Source organism: Mugil cephalus, chromosome 23, assembly GCF_022458985.1.
Source record: "Mugil cephalus isolate CIBA_MC_2020 chromosome 23, CIBA_Mcephalus_1.1, whole genome shotgun sequence".
NCBI lineage: Eukaryota > Metazoa > Chordata > Actinopteri > Mugiliformes > Mugilidae > Mugil > Mugil cephalus.
The window spans coordinates 5376099-5393370 of NC_061792.1; the positions used below are offsets into that span (position 1 = coordinate 5376099).

General features: G+C 42.6%; 2 protein-coding genes across 3 annotated transcripts; one reads left to right on the forward strand and one right to left on the reverse strand.

The window, feature by feature from the left end:
- Positions 1-83: 83 nt before the first annotated feature.
- On the forward strand, positions 84-2465 carry LOC125000576 (B- and T-lymphocyte attenuator-like). Its single transcript, XM_047576105.1, has 5 exons — positions 84-215; positions 816-1139; positions 1738-1782; positions 1922-2035; positions 2166-2465. The coding sequence occupies exons 1-5, from the start codon at positions 140-142 to the stop codon at positions 2249-2251; spliced, it is 645 nt and encodes a 214-aa protein (XP_047432061.1). The 5' UTR covers positions 84-139; the 3' UTR covers positions 2252-2465.
- A 3611-nt stretch (positions 2466-6076) lies between these two features.
- Positions 6077-17040, reverse strand: LOC125000542 (OX-2 membrane glycoprotein-like). 2 transcript variants are annotated; one of them, XM_047576039.1, is made up of 7 exons: positions 16873-17040; positions 15461-15662; positions 14708-15031; positions 13883-14212; positions 12754-13038; positions 12560-12661; positions 6077-7605 (listed from the first exon to the last, which is right to left on the reverse strand). In XM_047576039.1, the coding sequence occupies exons 2-7, from the start codon at positions 15528-15530 to the stop codon at positions 7601-7603; spliced, it is 1116 nt and encodes a 371-aa protein (XP_047431995.1). In that variant the 5' UTR covers positions 15531-15662; positions 16873-17040; the 3' UTR covers positions 6077-7600. The 2 variants fall into 2 exon arrangements, with proteins under 2 accessions (XP_047431995.1, XP_047431996.1); XM_047576040.1 differs by having other exon boundaries at positions 15461-15659; positions 16873-17035.
- Positions 17041-17272: the final 232 nt, after the last annotated feature.

Here is a 17272-nt window from a genome sequence, read left to right on the forward strand (position 1 = left end):
TGTTTTTTTTTTCTGTGGCATACAAGCCCACCGTAATCAAAAACAGGAAGGAAGTACAGACAGCCACACATCCACTGTGTCAAATAGTGCACACACAGATGTTTTAGAAAGTAGATAGTTGCCTCCTCGAGTGTCCACCATGAAGTCTTACTACGGTCGGACGGTCTGTCAGATCGTGATGGTAGCGGTACTTGTCCTCGTCGTGGATGCTGATAGTAAGTCATTATTCCTTAGTTATTCCTTCTAAATCGCTAAATGCGAACAGGTCTTTGTTACGGCTTACGGCCTTAGTCTCGCGATATATACAGAGTAGTTGATTCAAAGCTTAACAGGGCTGATAAAAAGACATCCGCATAAATATCCGCATGAATATCCGCATGAATATCACTCTTTAAGATTAGCGTTTCAGAAAATGTTGTCAGGATAAAAACAACAACATACAACTACAAACTACAATAAATAACAGCGCAGCGACTGAATCTTGTATTACAGAACTCATAGTCGCGGACAAATAAAGTACAGCAGCCCTTTCATTACCTTAAATTTAACCTGTTTGATCCAAATTCAAAACAGACTCCGAGTTCAGTGATTAATGTAAAATTAATCTGTGTTTAATTTGGAGCAATTTGTCACGGAAAGAAGCAAAGTGCTTAAACCACAAAAGGTACCACAGATGACTCTCTGAACTACATTTTCTATTTGGTGGACACAGCTGCAGCTAGCAAAACCCACACAGCTTCAACTGTGATCTCTGTCAGACATCGCTTTTAAAAGGTTCATTCGGCGAAGAATGTTTTGTCTTTTTTCTCTTGCAGGTGAAGAATCAAAGTGTAACATTGAAATCAGAGTACTCCGCAACACAGTTTACAACGCCACGGTTGGAGAGGATCTTAGGATTAACTGTCCAGTTGTTTTCTGCAACAATTCACCACCAACTGTCTCCTGGTATAAAGTAGCAGAAAACAATCTCTTACTCAACAACAGCAGTAAAAGTCACATTAAAACGGAGTGGGAGATGATAAAGGAGTTGGAGGGGATATCATTTTTGGTCTTCACAAACATCCTCATGAATGACTCTGGTCAGTATCAGTGTCATAGTGGAGGAAGCATAGGTCATGCCGTCAAAGTCTCCGTCTATGGTGAGTGTGACTTGTCAATGACTCAAGAAACCAGTTTTCACCGTATACAGCCCAGGTTTCTAACAGCTAATCTAAATTGTAAAACATATCTGTTGTCACTCAGGACATTAACTCCGTGTTGTTTCACAGATAATTACGAGATGGGAAATGTCACAGAGATTAATGACACAAGTAGGAGAAATATATCTATACATTTTGTTTAGAAGAGACGCTGTCATCCTAATGCTCCAACTTTAGCCTGAAGCCTAAACCATCAGTATTATTGTTGTTTATTACACTCGGACTGAGTCAAACCTCGGTCCAAGACAATGTCAGCAGTAAAAGCCACATTGAAATTGTGTGGAAGATGTTAAAAAAGACAGAGTGGACATCGTTTTTGGTTTTCAGAAACATTCTCTTGATTGACTTCAGTCAGTATCTGTCTTCACTATCGTTGCAGTGAAGGGAGTGTGAGTCAACGTCACCGTTTATACAGAGTGATCTTCTCTGCGCATCAGGGCTGTACTGATACAGGAAACGCTTTGTTCATTCAGAAGCCTTCATTATTTTTCAAATAATCAGACGCTGGGTGTGTTTTGTTGAAAATCATGTCTTTCAGGGGCTTCCCAGTCCACCACTGTTGCATATACAACACTGGAATCAGGTAAGAAAACTTCCCCATTTATTCACCCCCTTATAAAGTTGTTGCACTTTCACATGCTTGTACGTGTCTAATGGTCATTAGACAACTGTCTAAATTTGCTTCTTTGATAAGAAACCAAATGTCCTCTTTTGTCTTTCAGAGCAACCAAGAGGTGCGAACATCATCTGGTCATACATGTACCGCTTTATCGCACTCAAGGTGTTTGTCATCATTCTGCTAGCTATATACTTTACAACAAAACGAGGATGCAAAGGTGAGACCTTGTGACGTATGCACGCAGTAGTTGGATGATTCCTGTGTCAGCCAGCAGTGGACTCAAATAAAACATATTAAAGTACCAGAAGTAGTAATAATATTGATCTCACCTTGTGTCCACTGTGCAGGAAAATCCAGTGACACGCCAAATCGAAGACACCGGCGTTCCCACATCAATTCCTTCACCACTCACATCTACGAAAATGACTGTTAGTCCTTATGTCTGCGCACTGTAACCCACCCGCTTAGCTTGAGTTCTGCATGTATTAACATTTCAATCAATGCACGTGTTAAATGAGCAGGTTTGTCGTTATTGGTGCTTTGTGTGCTAATGCAGAATGCAGAGTGAAAAATGTAATGATCAAATCATTTAAAAAAATAAATTTCTTCATGCATGTGTGTCACAGTTGATGGTGTGTGGCTTTAAATTCCCGTAAATCAAACTGTTAAGACAGAAGTGGAAATTCTTTCATGAGAAACCGCTACAAAGACTGTGTGTTTGTGTGTGTGTGTGTGAGGGTGAGTGTGAATGTACACTGAAGTGACACAGTGAGTGAAGAAAATAGTTTCCTATACAGGTAACATTTGGTGCACACACATCCTGTGTAAATTGCACTTTTAAATGAGTGATTGCCTATATTGCGGCATGTTTCTGCGTCTCTTTCCTCTTTAAACCGCCCGTCAGTGCTGTTAAAACAAGTATCTGCAGTGCATCTGGAAGTCGACCTGATGCAGACACTCTGTCGACTGACGAACAGGAAACAGAATTAACCACACATCACATGAACATCTCAGTACAGCCAGACTGTTTTACAGTGTAAAATATACAGATGCCACACAACTAAAAAAAAAAAATGCATTTCAAATGTTGCATTTCAGCTGGACTTAAAAACAACAACGAACACCTTAAAAATGCACAATGATGACTCTAAACCTAACCTTTAGCAAGCATTATCGGTCAGGCTAAACTTTGTGGTTTGAGTGAAGCTAAATGTGTTTTAGCGTGCTAACAAGTCACGAACAACTGTAGTTTTTGGTCCTAAAACAATGTTCTGTGACATACAAGAAGATCCTGAACCAACATGTGCATCAACTAGCCTATACAGCCATGATACCTTGACTAAAAAAAAAAAAAGTAAAGTTGTTTTTTTTTTTTTTAAATCTCTGAGAGGGCTTTCATCAGTAGCTAATGCTAGCTAAGCTACGTAATTTAGTTTGTTAGCATGCTAACAGTTGCTAGGTAGAACTAAACAAACTGCAGCTGAAGCTAACGAGAATAATTAACTAATAGAGGGTATGCATTGGGGTCACTGCTGTCTGGGGCCACGGCCCCCTGAGTGGCGAAAAACACATACAGGCTAAAGACAGGGAGACCAGTAAAAACGTGGATTATGAGATCACATTACCACATTACGGAGAATTGGACTTGACAATGATCCATATGAAGTAGTATAGATTTGGAAAAGTGGATTAGCCTCAGTTTCAGTTAGTTTTAGGTCATTTCACTTCCGATAAATGTAGCTAAATAAAAGATGCTAAGGCTAAGAGCTTTACTGAGAGGTAACGTTAGCCATACAGTACTGTAGCGTTAAAAGGATGAAGAGGAGTGGTTGCAAATATTCTGTGTTTTACTTTTATTTATTGTTGAACTGAGATAGATTAAGTACTGTTAGCTGTAACAATGCCAAAAAACAACATTGACAAACTTATCTGACAGCCCTCCAGAACGTGAGGTGTGACACAAAATGTGAAACACAACACCAGGTTTCTGAGCCTTGATTCCAGTTGTTTCCTCTAATGCAGCGATTCATTTACTTCTCTTTTCTTTGGCAGTCGGCAATACCTGTAAAATATGTCTTGGACTGCTTTCCAAATTTGATGGTACGCTACCCGCACAACAGCTCTTTTCATTTTTGAAAGTAATTTTACAATTTAGATGTCATTGAAGCCTATGATTAAAACTAATGCTGATGATCTCCACGTTCAACTGTAACCTTTTGCCACTCAGTGGCTTTAACCAAGGAGACTTCAGCTTGCAATGACATCACGTGCATATCTTCTATGAACAATGCATTACACAAAAAATTGGCACCAAATGAAAGATAAGGGCACCACAATGACTTATGGAGATTGATCTTCTGGGGACCATGAATACCTGTTGAAAAATACAAGGCTAAATCCTTCACATCGTAGTTTAACATGTTAGCATCCACTAACCAACTTTAACTAAACATAAAGAGCAGCTAATATGCTAATAACAGTCTAAACTTGTAGTTTGCATTGAGTCAGTTTGGTTCTTTAAAAGCTGTGCACGGCATTATCTTATGTCACACTTAAAATGAAGGCAAAGGAAGTAGAGTTAACAACATGAACACTGTGGTGCATGTTTTGACACCTTTTTTCACTGTTGACTATTATAATCTCTCATCAATAAGGTTTGAACCTCAGGCTATGAGTTTAACACCATACACTTGTATCCAATCGTCAGCTTTCCAACCCGGATTTGTGCACGTACGGGGAACAACAGGGTCCAGACACGAAGCAGGTATGAGGGGGAAAAACATGTCAAAGTTAAAGGTTGACTCTCTGAGACTTCAAATTCAGGAAGTGACACCTTTCATTCTAGACTGAAACTAGAAATGCAGTCATTGGGGAAAAAACAAAAAAAAAATGAACCAAAAATCTCCTCCTAACGGTCTCCAGCCATGTATGTCTGAAACAGGAACCACTTCAAAAGTGACTTGACAGACAAAGGAAACCACTATTTGTAACTAATAAAATAATGTGTAAAATAATTGCGATGTAAATACCAGACAGACACTTATAACGATAAGAAATGACTTTGGATTAGGCTGTGAACCTTCAATGATTTTGTGGCTGTCACCACAATGATCATCAGATAAGATTTTCAACATTATCATTAAGAGGGACCAAGTGTTGACAAAAAGTTGGCAAAACTGACCGCATTAATTTAATTCCCCGAAACACAGAAATCAGATCGTGTGAGTGAAGGGGGAGGCAGTGAAAAGGAGGGGTCCCACAAGCTGAGCGGGGCTGCAGGAAGCCTGCAGAGCAGCATGGCCTGTGGGATGTGTTACCTCTGTGGTTTTGAAAGTGTTAAAAGCTGACGTACATTGCTGCATCGTCTGCAAACCAAGACACACATACTGTTCGCAAACATCCCACCCCAGTGAACGTATCACCCACCAACCGCCATGTGACACGAGCAGGTTCAGGTTCATAGAACTTTTGTCCATTTTGTGCAACAGGAAAGGAAGTGTGTGTGTGTGTGTGTGTGTGTGTGTGTGTGTGTGTTATTGTGCTGTACGCTCATTAACATATACTGTATTTATTATAGTATTTTAGCAGAGCGGAGGTGGGAAAATTGTGCACCAAAAAGAAATGAGCTGAATGGAAAGGTTAAAAACTTGCTACGTAATTTAAGTCGCCATCTAGTGGTGAGCCAGTATACTGCAGTTTAAAGGCAACTTATACAGTATGTGAATAATTTGTTGTAAATTGTAAGCTGTGATCTTATAAAAAATATTTAAAAAGGGAAGTTGAGTAATCCTTATACAAAGCATTAATCTTCCTCATGCTTTTATGGTGTAGTTGGCAATGAAACAGCACAGTCTCCTCCAGATAAGCCTCGTTTGTTCCAGTCATAATTCATCATACTATCGGTTGAGTATGAATCCATGACCGTGAGTAACATCCTTTGAGCTTTAACTCACTATGAGCTTAAGAATGTGATTTCTAAATTATCTTATTTTGACACGAAACTTGACTCAGAGCTGACTCACTTACTTATACACGCGCTAATTTTAATATTTCACTGCTTGCGTTGGTTTTCCCACATATTATCATTACTTAAAAGCACAAAGACACAGGATGTGCGGGTGAAATAAAAATAAAAGTCACTTCCGTGGGCTGTGGTGGAAATGAGTCTCCCATCGTGTAGCGTAACCACACACATCGCTCCATACAGTACATCATCACCCCAACGGTGTCGCAAGACGCCAAGCTAGCCACACATTCACAAATTTAAAGGATTTATTTCAGTTTATTCAGATATTCTTACAACGGCAGATAAAGTTTTTTATGTCTTAGTGCAGCGCTGATTTGCCTCTAACTCAAACAATTCATGATCTTTACAAATAGAAAAAAAAAGTGAATATAGTTCAAAATGACTAACAATAAACTCAAGTAAAAATAAAAGAGGAGGTTAGCTGATTTACCTTCAGTGATGGCATTTATTAATATTTAAACCGTCTTCATGGGCTATATACAGATACTATAAAATTAGATGTTAAAATATATAATCTTTTTGCAGAATTAATAACACTGTACACAGCCTTTGTAGGATTATGTTAACGTTCTCCCTAATAAAAAGATAATAACACTGACGCTCCCTACAGTTCACCTCTGTACAACAATGGAGACACATGTAAACATGACAACCATTAAGAAAGAAATGCAAACGTCTTCAGTCTGTCTCACATCCAGTGCAAACATGAAGGCAGTGGTTCACATCTTGCCACGGAGCCGTCGGGTATGGCGTTCACACCGCGGTTACAGGTCGACCGCCCTTCTCTGTCCCGCACATTCGAGCTATACATAACAAACCATTCCCACTCAAACCATCCTTCCAGCATGACTCACACTGGGCTGGTTCACCAAAACGTCAGATCTTAAGTTCAGTCCCTGCGCTCCTTTTGGCTTTCCCGTAACTTCAAAATGACAACCCTTTTAATCCAGCTGCTCCTTTATCTGACCACCACAAATAAAAGAGCTCTCAGGTGACGTAACAGCCCACGTACGGCCATGTTGGCATCCCACAGCAATCCTAAATTCTTCTTCAGCCACCTTAAACGGCCTTGAAATTGTATAGCCTCAGTAGGAAGACTAAATTTTCACCCGAGGCCAGAGCTGTTTGGGTTATTTCAGTTCTATGTTTGTGTTTCAGTTAAAATCTCGTCACAGCTGCGAGGTTGTTTCCAGGTCTGGTTAAATCTGAGCATTATACCTCATTAAACTGCAACAAAGCGTACGCGATCAACTCCACTTTCAATTGTTGGTAGTTTAGTTATGAATGATCTGAGATTTGAAAAGTTTCATGGCTTGGGCAGATTTTAAAATGAAAAGCTAGCAGTTTTGATTAAGCTCAATTGAAAACTTTCTCCAGCTTATCTACCTAAAATATAACTTATTGCATGAGGTCCAACCTTACTCATATACACAACTTAAGGTTGAAAGCCTTGTTTTTTTCCGAAACTCTTTTCTCATCAGAAGAAACGTCACAAACAATCAAAGTCACTGTTCTATCCCAAATGTGCTATCTATCTAGCATTAAATAATGTGTTTTAGTTCTGTTTACTTCGTAGTATATCCGTGTCTGGACTAGCTCTCGGGAGCAGAACCAGCAGTGTTGGCGGCTCAGCCCTGTTCCCTTCCCTTCCCCTCCCTCTGCACAGTGAGCTGCAGGGCACGGTGCTGAGCAGCTAGGTCAGACCCGGAGCTCCGCTGGACCTTCATCAAAGTAGCGGTGGCGCCAAACTCCAAATCAGTCTGGACAAACACAGAGAGAAACGCACAGTTAGCTGGTCAGCCTGCCACCTTTGTCCCAGGACCAGCAAAAAACTTTCCACAATGTTTCATGTCTCATGTTGGATTAATCACGCAATATTTCCTCAGCGGTAGTCAACATGTCCTATCTGGGTGTTACGCCCTCATCCTGACAGGGCGCTACTGTGATTTCATTAGTAAAAAAGTCAAACATTTTGGCTTTGATCAGGACGGACATCAGATTTTTGGGACACAGTGTTATACACATACACTATTCAGTTACTTTTATGTACCAAGTTAACAAACTTAAATATATATTTATATACATGAACATACATTAAAGTTATTAAACAGCTAAATATAACAGTTTGAATGACCTTAAAATAGACAACAATATTACTCCAATAAAAATGCTAATTTCAGATTACAAAGTAGATTACATTGCTTTATAAGTAAGCGCTACATCTTCATGCTAACAAACCTTGGTTCATTTCCATGCTTAACCGCTAATTTTAGCCTCTTTTCAGTTAAGTAATATTAGCAAACAAAGTAAAACACATAATGTCATGTCAGTTTTAGTTTAACAAAGGCAAAGTGCTCATTTTAATGAAACACGCTAGTGGCGTTGTGAGCTAAATGTTAACGTGACAAGTTTACCGTGTTTATTTACATGTTTAGCTATCTTAGTTAAGACTATTAGCTCACTTACATAGGCAAACTAGTAAACCACATAATAGTGTGAAGACAGTTTTGGTCTAATAAACTCAAGGTGGTCAAGATGGTGTTTGGAATTTTAAGATAAGATTAAGATCTTTATGCATTTGGCATTAGTAGGACCTAAGAGGTATACAAAATAATCATCATCTTTGAACTGGCAGTAGTTTTTGAAAAAAAACTGTGTACCAAAATATAGAACTGTTTATTATCATGCAAAAGCACAATTGGAAACAATGAAATCCCAACGTCCTCAAACGCATACTCATGAATTTGTTAAATTTCCATGTTATATGAAACTAGAAAAGTTAGTAAGCATGTATTGACCCTTCTTTATCAGTACAAGGGGAAAAAAAGTGTCCCCATATGAGGACGCAGGGCCTCAGGAGGTTAAACATGGTTGGTGGATTTGTGAGCAAGGTAAGCAAACATATTAAATATAGCCATGTTAGCATTTGAAGGTGTTAGCATTTAGCTTACCAAGTCACTAGCAAGTTGGAAGTGTCAATTGAAATGAACACTTTGCCTTGACCATACATAACATGTTTATTTACCTTGTTTGACAACTAACTTCAGCATGCTAATGTGGGCAAAGTGTTACACATAATGTACAGCCATTTTAGCTGAAGTTGTAGCAGTAATATAATGGCGCGCAGCCCATCATGATGTGATTTGGAAGCTGATGTACAGTGAAAATAAAACTAAGGAGTTTCTGAATGCAAGAATGTCGTACGTAATGTGATGGGCAGAGGTTGAATTCTTTCGATAGAAATCCCACACAGGAATGCAAAAATAAATAAAGCAAGCACATACACGTCTGTGCACACTCACATGCATAGTTCCCAAAACACCCACTCCCATTGAAAAAATACCACACGAACAAACGGCAGGAATACCACAACCATAATTAAGTGCGTGCCACACCTCAGTCTACATGTAGCAACAATGTGAGTTATTTATAGGTGAGTCAAAAGAAAATTACAGCAAAGAATGACATTATAGAGTCATTATAGAGTTAATAACAGATTCTGAAAATAGGTCTTTTTTGTGGTGTACTGACCAGCAGGTGTCACTGTCACCAAGTTGTGTTTCCTTTAACCTTTTGTTCCTTTTCCCTCCTTCTAATCTCTTAGGAGATGTGTTTTCCGTCTGATTTATCACGTTTGTGTGTTGGACCGGATGTGGCGCCTGCCCTTTACTTCCTGGGTTTGCTACAGATTGAAAGATGCTACCGAAAACACTGGCTCATATCTCTTGTCACCATTGAACCTTTTAGTCCTTGGATAACAAAAAACATGGAAACTCGGCCATAAATAGACCAGCAGCATTTTTCCTGGAAGAACCCCAGCTTTTTCTTTCCCAGCTCCGATCGAAGCAGACAGAAGCTGAATTACACTGCCCGCCAATTTCAAAAGGAACCACAGAGGTCTATTTGTGGCCGGCTCGCGGTTTGCCTTCACCCGCAGACATGACAGCTTTTTCGTGGGTCCGTAGTTGGTTTCTCTGCCTCGGAGACTTTTGTCAACACAGAGTTTTATTTTCAGACTGCTGCTACACAGGAGGGTTTTCAAATATGGCCGCAAATGCAAAGAGGAGGTAATTTTTTTTCCCCTCCAATGTTCAACTGTGACCACAAGAGTAACTACATTGATGTCAATGATGAGCCTTGCTTAATCTGCGGGACAATCATGAAGTGTTAAATTATCAAATAGGCACAGAGGACTGGAGACATCACAGCCCTAGTCTGCAATCTGAATCACATCACAGTAAGAGCCTGTGTTCCTGGAACATCTCATCTAGGCCAAGACTGGGAGATACAGTGTGTATGTGTGTGTGTCTGTACAGTCGAGTGTGAGAGGGGACGTTGTTATCAACTGGGCAGCCTTTCAACTTTGTCCCTGCTCCCTCAACCAGGCCTCTAATGTCTGTCTTCCTCCCCGTCTAAGGGATTAGACTGAGAAAGAGGGTCTCTTTTCTTCTGCCTGCTAACTCAAGACAATCAGCGCAACCACTTGTTATTCTGCTCAGGATCTGCAGGGTGGTTCGAGCGAAGTCTGGAGCAGCAGGGAGCTTTATTTCACAAGATAAAATCTATTTTCAAGTCCTACACAAGACAATCCATCATAATCTGAGATAAACACTCCTAAACCAACAGCGTGATTGAGGCCTCTGTTATGTGCAACACAGTGTGGGTGAAAGTTGGTTTTGGAGCTTGTAAAAACGAGGCGTGGAGTCAAGTATGAATAAACGCAATGTGTCAGTGAGTTCTCATCTTCAAGACGTCTGATTTTACATTGTGTTGGAAACAAAGGAAGGAGGAAAAAAAGAAACACATAACTCAATGCTTGGCAGAAAAACACGAGATATTTTGAGGTATCTCTCTTGAGCTAAACTTTAAACGATGCCAAGATGGAGAGCAGGCGCGAGGCTGCTGTGGCCTTGACACAGGAGCGCCACTTTTGTTTTTCTTCCTTTACGACTCTTGTTTGGCCACCGGGAACACCAGGGCCAGCCAAGCCTTCTGTCATTGACGCGTACGTTTGCTTTTCCCTGGCGTGCAGAAAATTTGCGATAAAGGGGAAACTGGCTGCGGTCCATGGCGCCGCCGCCACTGTTTCCATGTCGGCCAGAGAGGATTGTGGGAAAGGCGTTAACAGGAGTCAGTGATGATCTGCGAGCATCCACCCTTGCACCGTTAGTGTGGAAAGTAGCTGCGAGCTGACCTCCTGAGTTTGTTTCCTGGTGACATGAGGTATTTCACGGGGGTGTGTGAATACAGACCTTATCTTTTCTTCTACAGGTGGAAAAAACCCATACATAGTCACCATCAACGGTTGGCTACCAAGTTTTAGTTGTTATCATATGAAGCGGATATAGTGAGCATCAACATTGCCCTTAATCTGGAATCATATTTGTGTTACCCAGTAATGTTTAAGCCATTTTCAGCCATAACATCACGAATGACTGATCACCAGTGATTCACACTGTCAGTATATATCACCAGCCAGTCAGTGGGTGGGATGTACTGGGCAGGAAGTCCTCAGAGGTGACAAAATGAAAACTGCTGCTGTTTCTGCTGTGTCAGTGTCTATTAAAAGTGGTCCAAGGGAGTAGAAGGGTGTAAAACAGAGTCAGGGTCATGGGGAGTCATGGCTCACCAATGGACGCGGGAAGTGAAAATTGACTCATGTGGCTTGATCTAATACACAAGCTACTGCAATGCAAAAGAAAGTAGCAGCTGGTTCTGATATGGAAGTGTTACAACACGCACTTTGTCACAGTGTGTTTAGTATGTGTAACTGCAGAGCAATCAGAACGTCCATGCTGACCTCCACAGCACCAGACCCGCACCACTGAGCAACAAAAGAAGTTGTTTCAGTCTAGAGATTGACATATCGGGCCGATATTTGTGTTCTCTATTGGTAACATTTGTTATCATTGTGTCATTTTCATCATGTAAATGGAGGGAGAAAAAGCAGTATCGGCCCCAAAAAATCGGTATCGGCCCTAAAAAATCCATATCGATCTCCAGTTCTGTTACATCAATCTCATTTTCTTTCATGACATGTGTATTCTATCTGGGGGAACACATGGCACCAAGATGCCAGGAACACCCACATGCTGCTGTCACGGAAAAACGCTGCATCTGGATGAGATTGCCAATGGTGCTCATTGTTTGGTGGTTTTTATGTTGTGGCTGATCAGCCTTGTTGCAAATCCGATTGCTGCCGGTCAGCATCTGGGTCTAATAAATACCAGGATGTTTTCTGTTTATGCAACCAGAGGACGCACTTCATCATAGTCTCTAATGACAAGACGTACTCCAAACTTGGCAAGCAACACAACAGGCTGCAAAGTAAACACTACTCTGCATTCTAACACATTCTGTAATAAAGAGAAAATCTATGTCAGACTGTGACACTTTCCTGGAACAACCTCAGCCTTCTGCAGGAACTTTCTATATTCATCCATGTTTTCCTACTGGATTACTGAAACTGGTGAACCTAACGGGGGGCAGACCTTCAGACACTCCCATAAAAGGAGTTACAGTAAATCTGATGACAGGCTCTAAGGTACTATGATCCACAATCCCTGCATTTCCCCAACGGTCTTTAGAAAAACCACCAACCACGAGTGTGACCCAGCTGCTGTCAAACACGTTTGCCCAAGTATTCCAACTGCGCTGAGGTTTCCAGAGTTATTCCGAGAGAGGAAGATGGGAGGCGGTGGGGTTTGAACTCACCGTCGGTACAGATGAAACACTTGCAGAGACACACGCACAGACACAGGAGGAGGACCGCCGCCACGCCGCACACCGAGAGGAGGATGACCATGGCTGGAGGCACTGCGGCGCAAATTTAGATAGTAACAGTGAGTCTATGCGACATATGTATTCAGAATGAGTCCCCTCAAGTTTGGCCCTATCCATCTCCTCACCGTTTGTGTTGAGGGACACTGTCATGGGTTTCTCCAAACCCTGGTGGTGCACGATGCACTTGACAGACATGTCGGCGAGCAGCCCCGACTGGAAGAGCAGCGTGCTCGTCACGGTCGTCGTGCCGTCGCCCTGAACGTACGTGGACGTAACGGGCGGCCCGAGCGTTCGGTTGTCGTCGCCGGCGTCCCACGTGATCTCCGCCGCCGGCCGGGACTGGGCGGTGCAGTTGGCCTCTGTGACACCCGGGGACGTGGTCACATGGCTCACCTCCGGTTTGGGCAACACTAGGGGCAGAAAAGTTAGCGTTTTGTGACTTCTTCTAGATGTTGCTACAGTAAAAATGTTTACTTGGGCTCGTCTTATCGGGTGTTGCGTATTATATCTGCAGCCTGTCTATCAGAGGTCCCTCTGCCCCGAGGACATAGTGGCACAAGTCGACATGGAAACAAAAGCCAGACAGAGAACAGAAGCGGAGCAGCTTTTACTGACTGTGTGTGTCTGGGTATTTGGTTCCGTCAGTCCAGACAAAAGCAAAGCTTGTTCAGCAGAGCAAGAAGAACACACACACACACACACACACACACACACACACACACACACACACACACACACACACTGAGGCCTTGTGTCCAGGGAAACAGTGCAGCACTTATCCTGTGGGATTTATCCCAAATTAATCACCACTTTCCCTTCAGTGACACCCCTTCCTCATTATCGCTCCAAACACACATGCACACAGGATGATCAGCGCATACCCGTGGAAGGTTTGCTTATTTGAAAAGTCTTTGGGTGTTTCTAGCACAGTAGCAGCACAGAGAGGGAAAAAACATGTTGGTTAGGGACACTGAGGCCAATCTCCTGCTCAGAACAGTAGTTTAATAACCCACCTAGTACCCCTCACCTCAGGTCTGCCTGTGGTTTGTTTACACACAGAGCTTCCCTTTCCTGAGCTACATCTGAAAGCTGCACACACATTTCCTTTCGGCCTACCGCCACTATAAATCCCTCCTAGAAGCAGTGTGCTGGCAGGATTTCAGTATATTTCCACAGACTCTTACACATTTCACGTCTTCCTCGGAAAATGAAAGATTTCCAGCTGGGTTGGTAATTAGGAAATAAAGGTCTCACCATAAACGGTGAGGCAGGCCGTCGCTCTCTTGGTGCCGTCCGGGTACGTGTGGAACTCGCAGGTGTAGCAGGCCTCGTCCTCCGTTTGGACCGGACGGATGGTGAGCTGGGTGTCCCCCACGGCTCGGCTCAGGCTGACCCGGCCCTTGAACTGCTCCTCTGTCCTTTGGTGGCCGTGTTTGGTGTAGGACGCCACGGTGACGGTGTCGCCCTGCTCGGCCGTCTTCCTCCACAGCACCTGGCGAACCCGCTCGGGAAGGCCGTACCAGCAGGACAGGGTGGCCTGCTTCCCGCTTATGGCCGTCTTGTTTCCGTCCAGGTGCACCTTACCTGGTAGAAAGAAACTTCATCCATGATACAGACGATACAGGACGTGGTTGCGTGGTTAGAGGTGGGGGCGGATTCCTTCAAATACAGTCTAAACAGTATGCAAGGAATCTCGGAGTAATTACAATGTGTGCATTTAATCCTAACAGGAAGCAGCACTGCCTGCTCCGACTGGGTGGAGTGGCTTTCTTTCCTGTTCAGATGGAGACGCTTAATTTGCAGAACTATAGTGAAAACATTCTAAATCTATTCTCTATAGATAATCCATCTATTATCTATCTTATGTCAATCAAGAATGGAATGGAAGAGTATTAAGGTCACCCATGAGAAGAGAAAATAGAGGAGGTAGATTTTTCTCATCCTGCACTTTGAGAAAAAAGCCGAAACACATTATCATAAAGTAGACCTTACCGTATTGTCAACACCCTGCGAAAGAGCACTGACAATGTATTTCACATTCCTGAGTAAACAGATGGATTCAGAGTCTCAAATGCTCACTGGTAACGCTGATGCACGTCACGGCCTCTTGCGCGCCCGTGGGGTACACGTCGAAGTAGCAGTGGTAGCAGCCCTCATCCTCCGCCCGCACCCTGTTGAAAGTGACGTAGCTGGCGTCGTTGTGGGAGGCCGCGAGCTGCACGTTATTGTCTTTGTGGCTGATTTTCACCGGCTCGGTTTGCCTGTACGCCAGGACGGGCGTGTTGTGCTTGTTGACCCAGCGCACTTGGTGGATGGTCTCGCCCCTCGCCATGGTGATGTTGCACCCGAGCGTGAGGGGGTGACCTACCTCTGCGATCACGTTGGCAGTGGCTACGACTTTACCTGGTGTAGCAAATTGTAGAACAAATAGAAGTAGAAGTGAGAAGCCAAGTGACTTTCATTGACTTTATGTAAAGCCAAGACATATTTGTGCAACAATCTTTGCCGTTTTTTTGCAAAATACTTTTATTGAGGGGGACACTTAAGCTTTTTGCCAGATGCTGCTACCCAAATAGGCACAGATTTGAAATCATACACGAGTTTAACTTGCAATATATCTCACATTATAAAGGTACACCACCAGTCAAAAGTTTGGACACACTTTTTGATTGAATTGAATGAGTGTGTGTCCAAATTTTTACTGGCAGGTACTTTCTAACTTTCTGTTGACAATGAACGTTTTCGTCTCGTGTCCTTAAGTAGTCATACAGTCAGAAATCACAAAACAAAATGTGCTAGAGTACATGTAAGAAAGTGCAAGGTGGGGTCTACCTTGCGTCGTGGATACAAATGTCGCTGCGATCCAGAGCAGCAGACACAGGGGGTGAACGGGTCCGCACATCGCACACTCGAAGAGGGGTTACCAACTCACTCGCTGACCCTGTATCACCACCAGGCTCCAGGCGTGAGCTTCGACCACACCTAGATCTCACTGGGAACCGGCCGCAGCTGCATCTCACTGCCACGCGGTCTGCTGAAAACACCAAGCCAGGGGATGACATTATCAGTGACAGCATCGTAAGAGCTCTGGGCTTTCAAAAGTCGCTGCCGCGGCAACGAGTAGATCAAGAAACACCACCTGGGGCCTAATGGAGGTTTTGATGTTAATTCACAGCAGTGGGCCTGTAATTATCTGACACCAAAACAAGCCTTCGCGTCTAGACCTTGACATTTCAACATCGATACCTGTGAGGTTATCTCATAACGCAAGACGGGATGACAAGACGTTAGTCACTCAGGTGGCCACAGCATGTGTGCAAGTGTGTTTATAGTGAAAAAAGGTGTGTGTAATTAGAGCGCAAACACCAGCCAAACCCAGTGGTTGCTTGGCTTTAAACGTCACTGCTGCTCAGGTTTAGTAGAGATAATATATATATATAAAGTGGGTTCCGATCATTTCTCACATCCTGGATTTAAAAGAGAGGTGGAAATGGCGCAAATTGGCCTTTGATGAGGAGGTGGATTGGACTTTAAGGGGGGAAAGAGAACCCCCAACTAAACCACAACACAGACCGGGTACAGACCCCACAGCTTTACGGGCCGATATTTGCTCTTTTACGGTGCCAAACATCTGGCTCCAAACATGCAGCCTGCTCCCGTTGGACAACAGTTTTCCACTACAAAACACTCCACTGATGTCTGAGATTTGGCTCCAATCTGACCCAGTCAATCAAATGTAGCCATTTAATACGCAGTCGTAGAACATTTGCAGCATTTGTGGAGCTCAAATGCGTCGCTGCCATGTAAATAACGCGTAGTAATTAGGAGAAGGGCTACACGCGTCTTTTTACAAGCATGTTTCATGTTCGCTGCCACCAGCGAAAACCCGAAAGAGTCTGTTCTACACCCAGATGTGCGACAGAATACTTTGGCCCACGAGACATTTCTCGAAGCCTTCTTTAGAAATAAATCGCATTTTATAAAGGTCATTGTACCACAAGTCATATGGATACAGAACAACTCTTCTAAACAGTTTGTACATTTATGATAAGTTGCAGTTTAAATAAATCAGTTCAATCGAAAAATATTTTTTAACTTATCTGAAAAGATTTAAATACTGACTACAGGTGTTTTTATTAATGGGTTAATGATAAATGTACAAGTAAAGATTGAAAACTATACATTCGTTAAACTTGAATTCAAATGAGTTCTAACTGGGACTTTAAATGGTTGATCAAACTTACCCGCTGACAGATGTCAGTCCACAGAGACGAAGCTGGCTCCGAGTGACTGAGATGCTCCCTGCACTGGAAGTGATCTCAAACTGGAACAGCATAATCCAGGGTTCATACATTAAACTGCGACCGAGCCGCATTGAATTCCTCGAGCCTGGTTTCCTGGATCTCTGCAAATAGCATCAATTTTTTTTAACCTCAATCCTGGGAAAACAATGACCCCTGACGGCCAAGAGTTGAAGTTAAAAAGGTTTGATAGGAAAGTCACGTTTATATTAATATTTCACAAATCAAATATTAAAAACCCGAGACAGAATTGCCCCATTAGTGATTCCCTACATTATTTTGATAAATCGTCAATATGTGTAATTCATAACAATAACTCGGGGGTCAAACTCAAACTTACCTC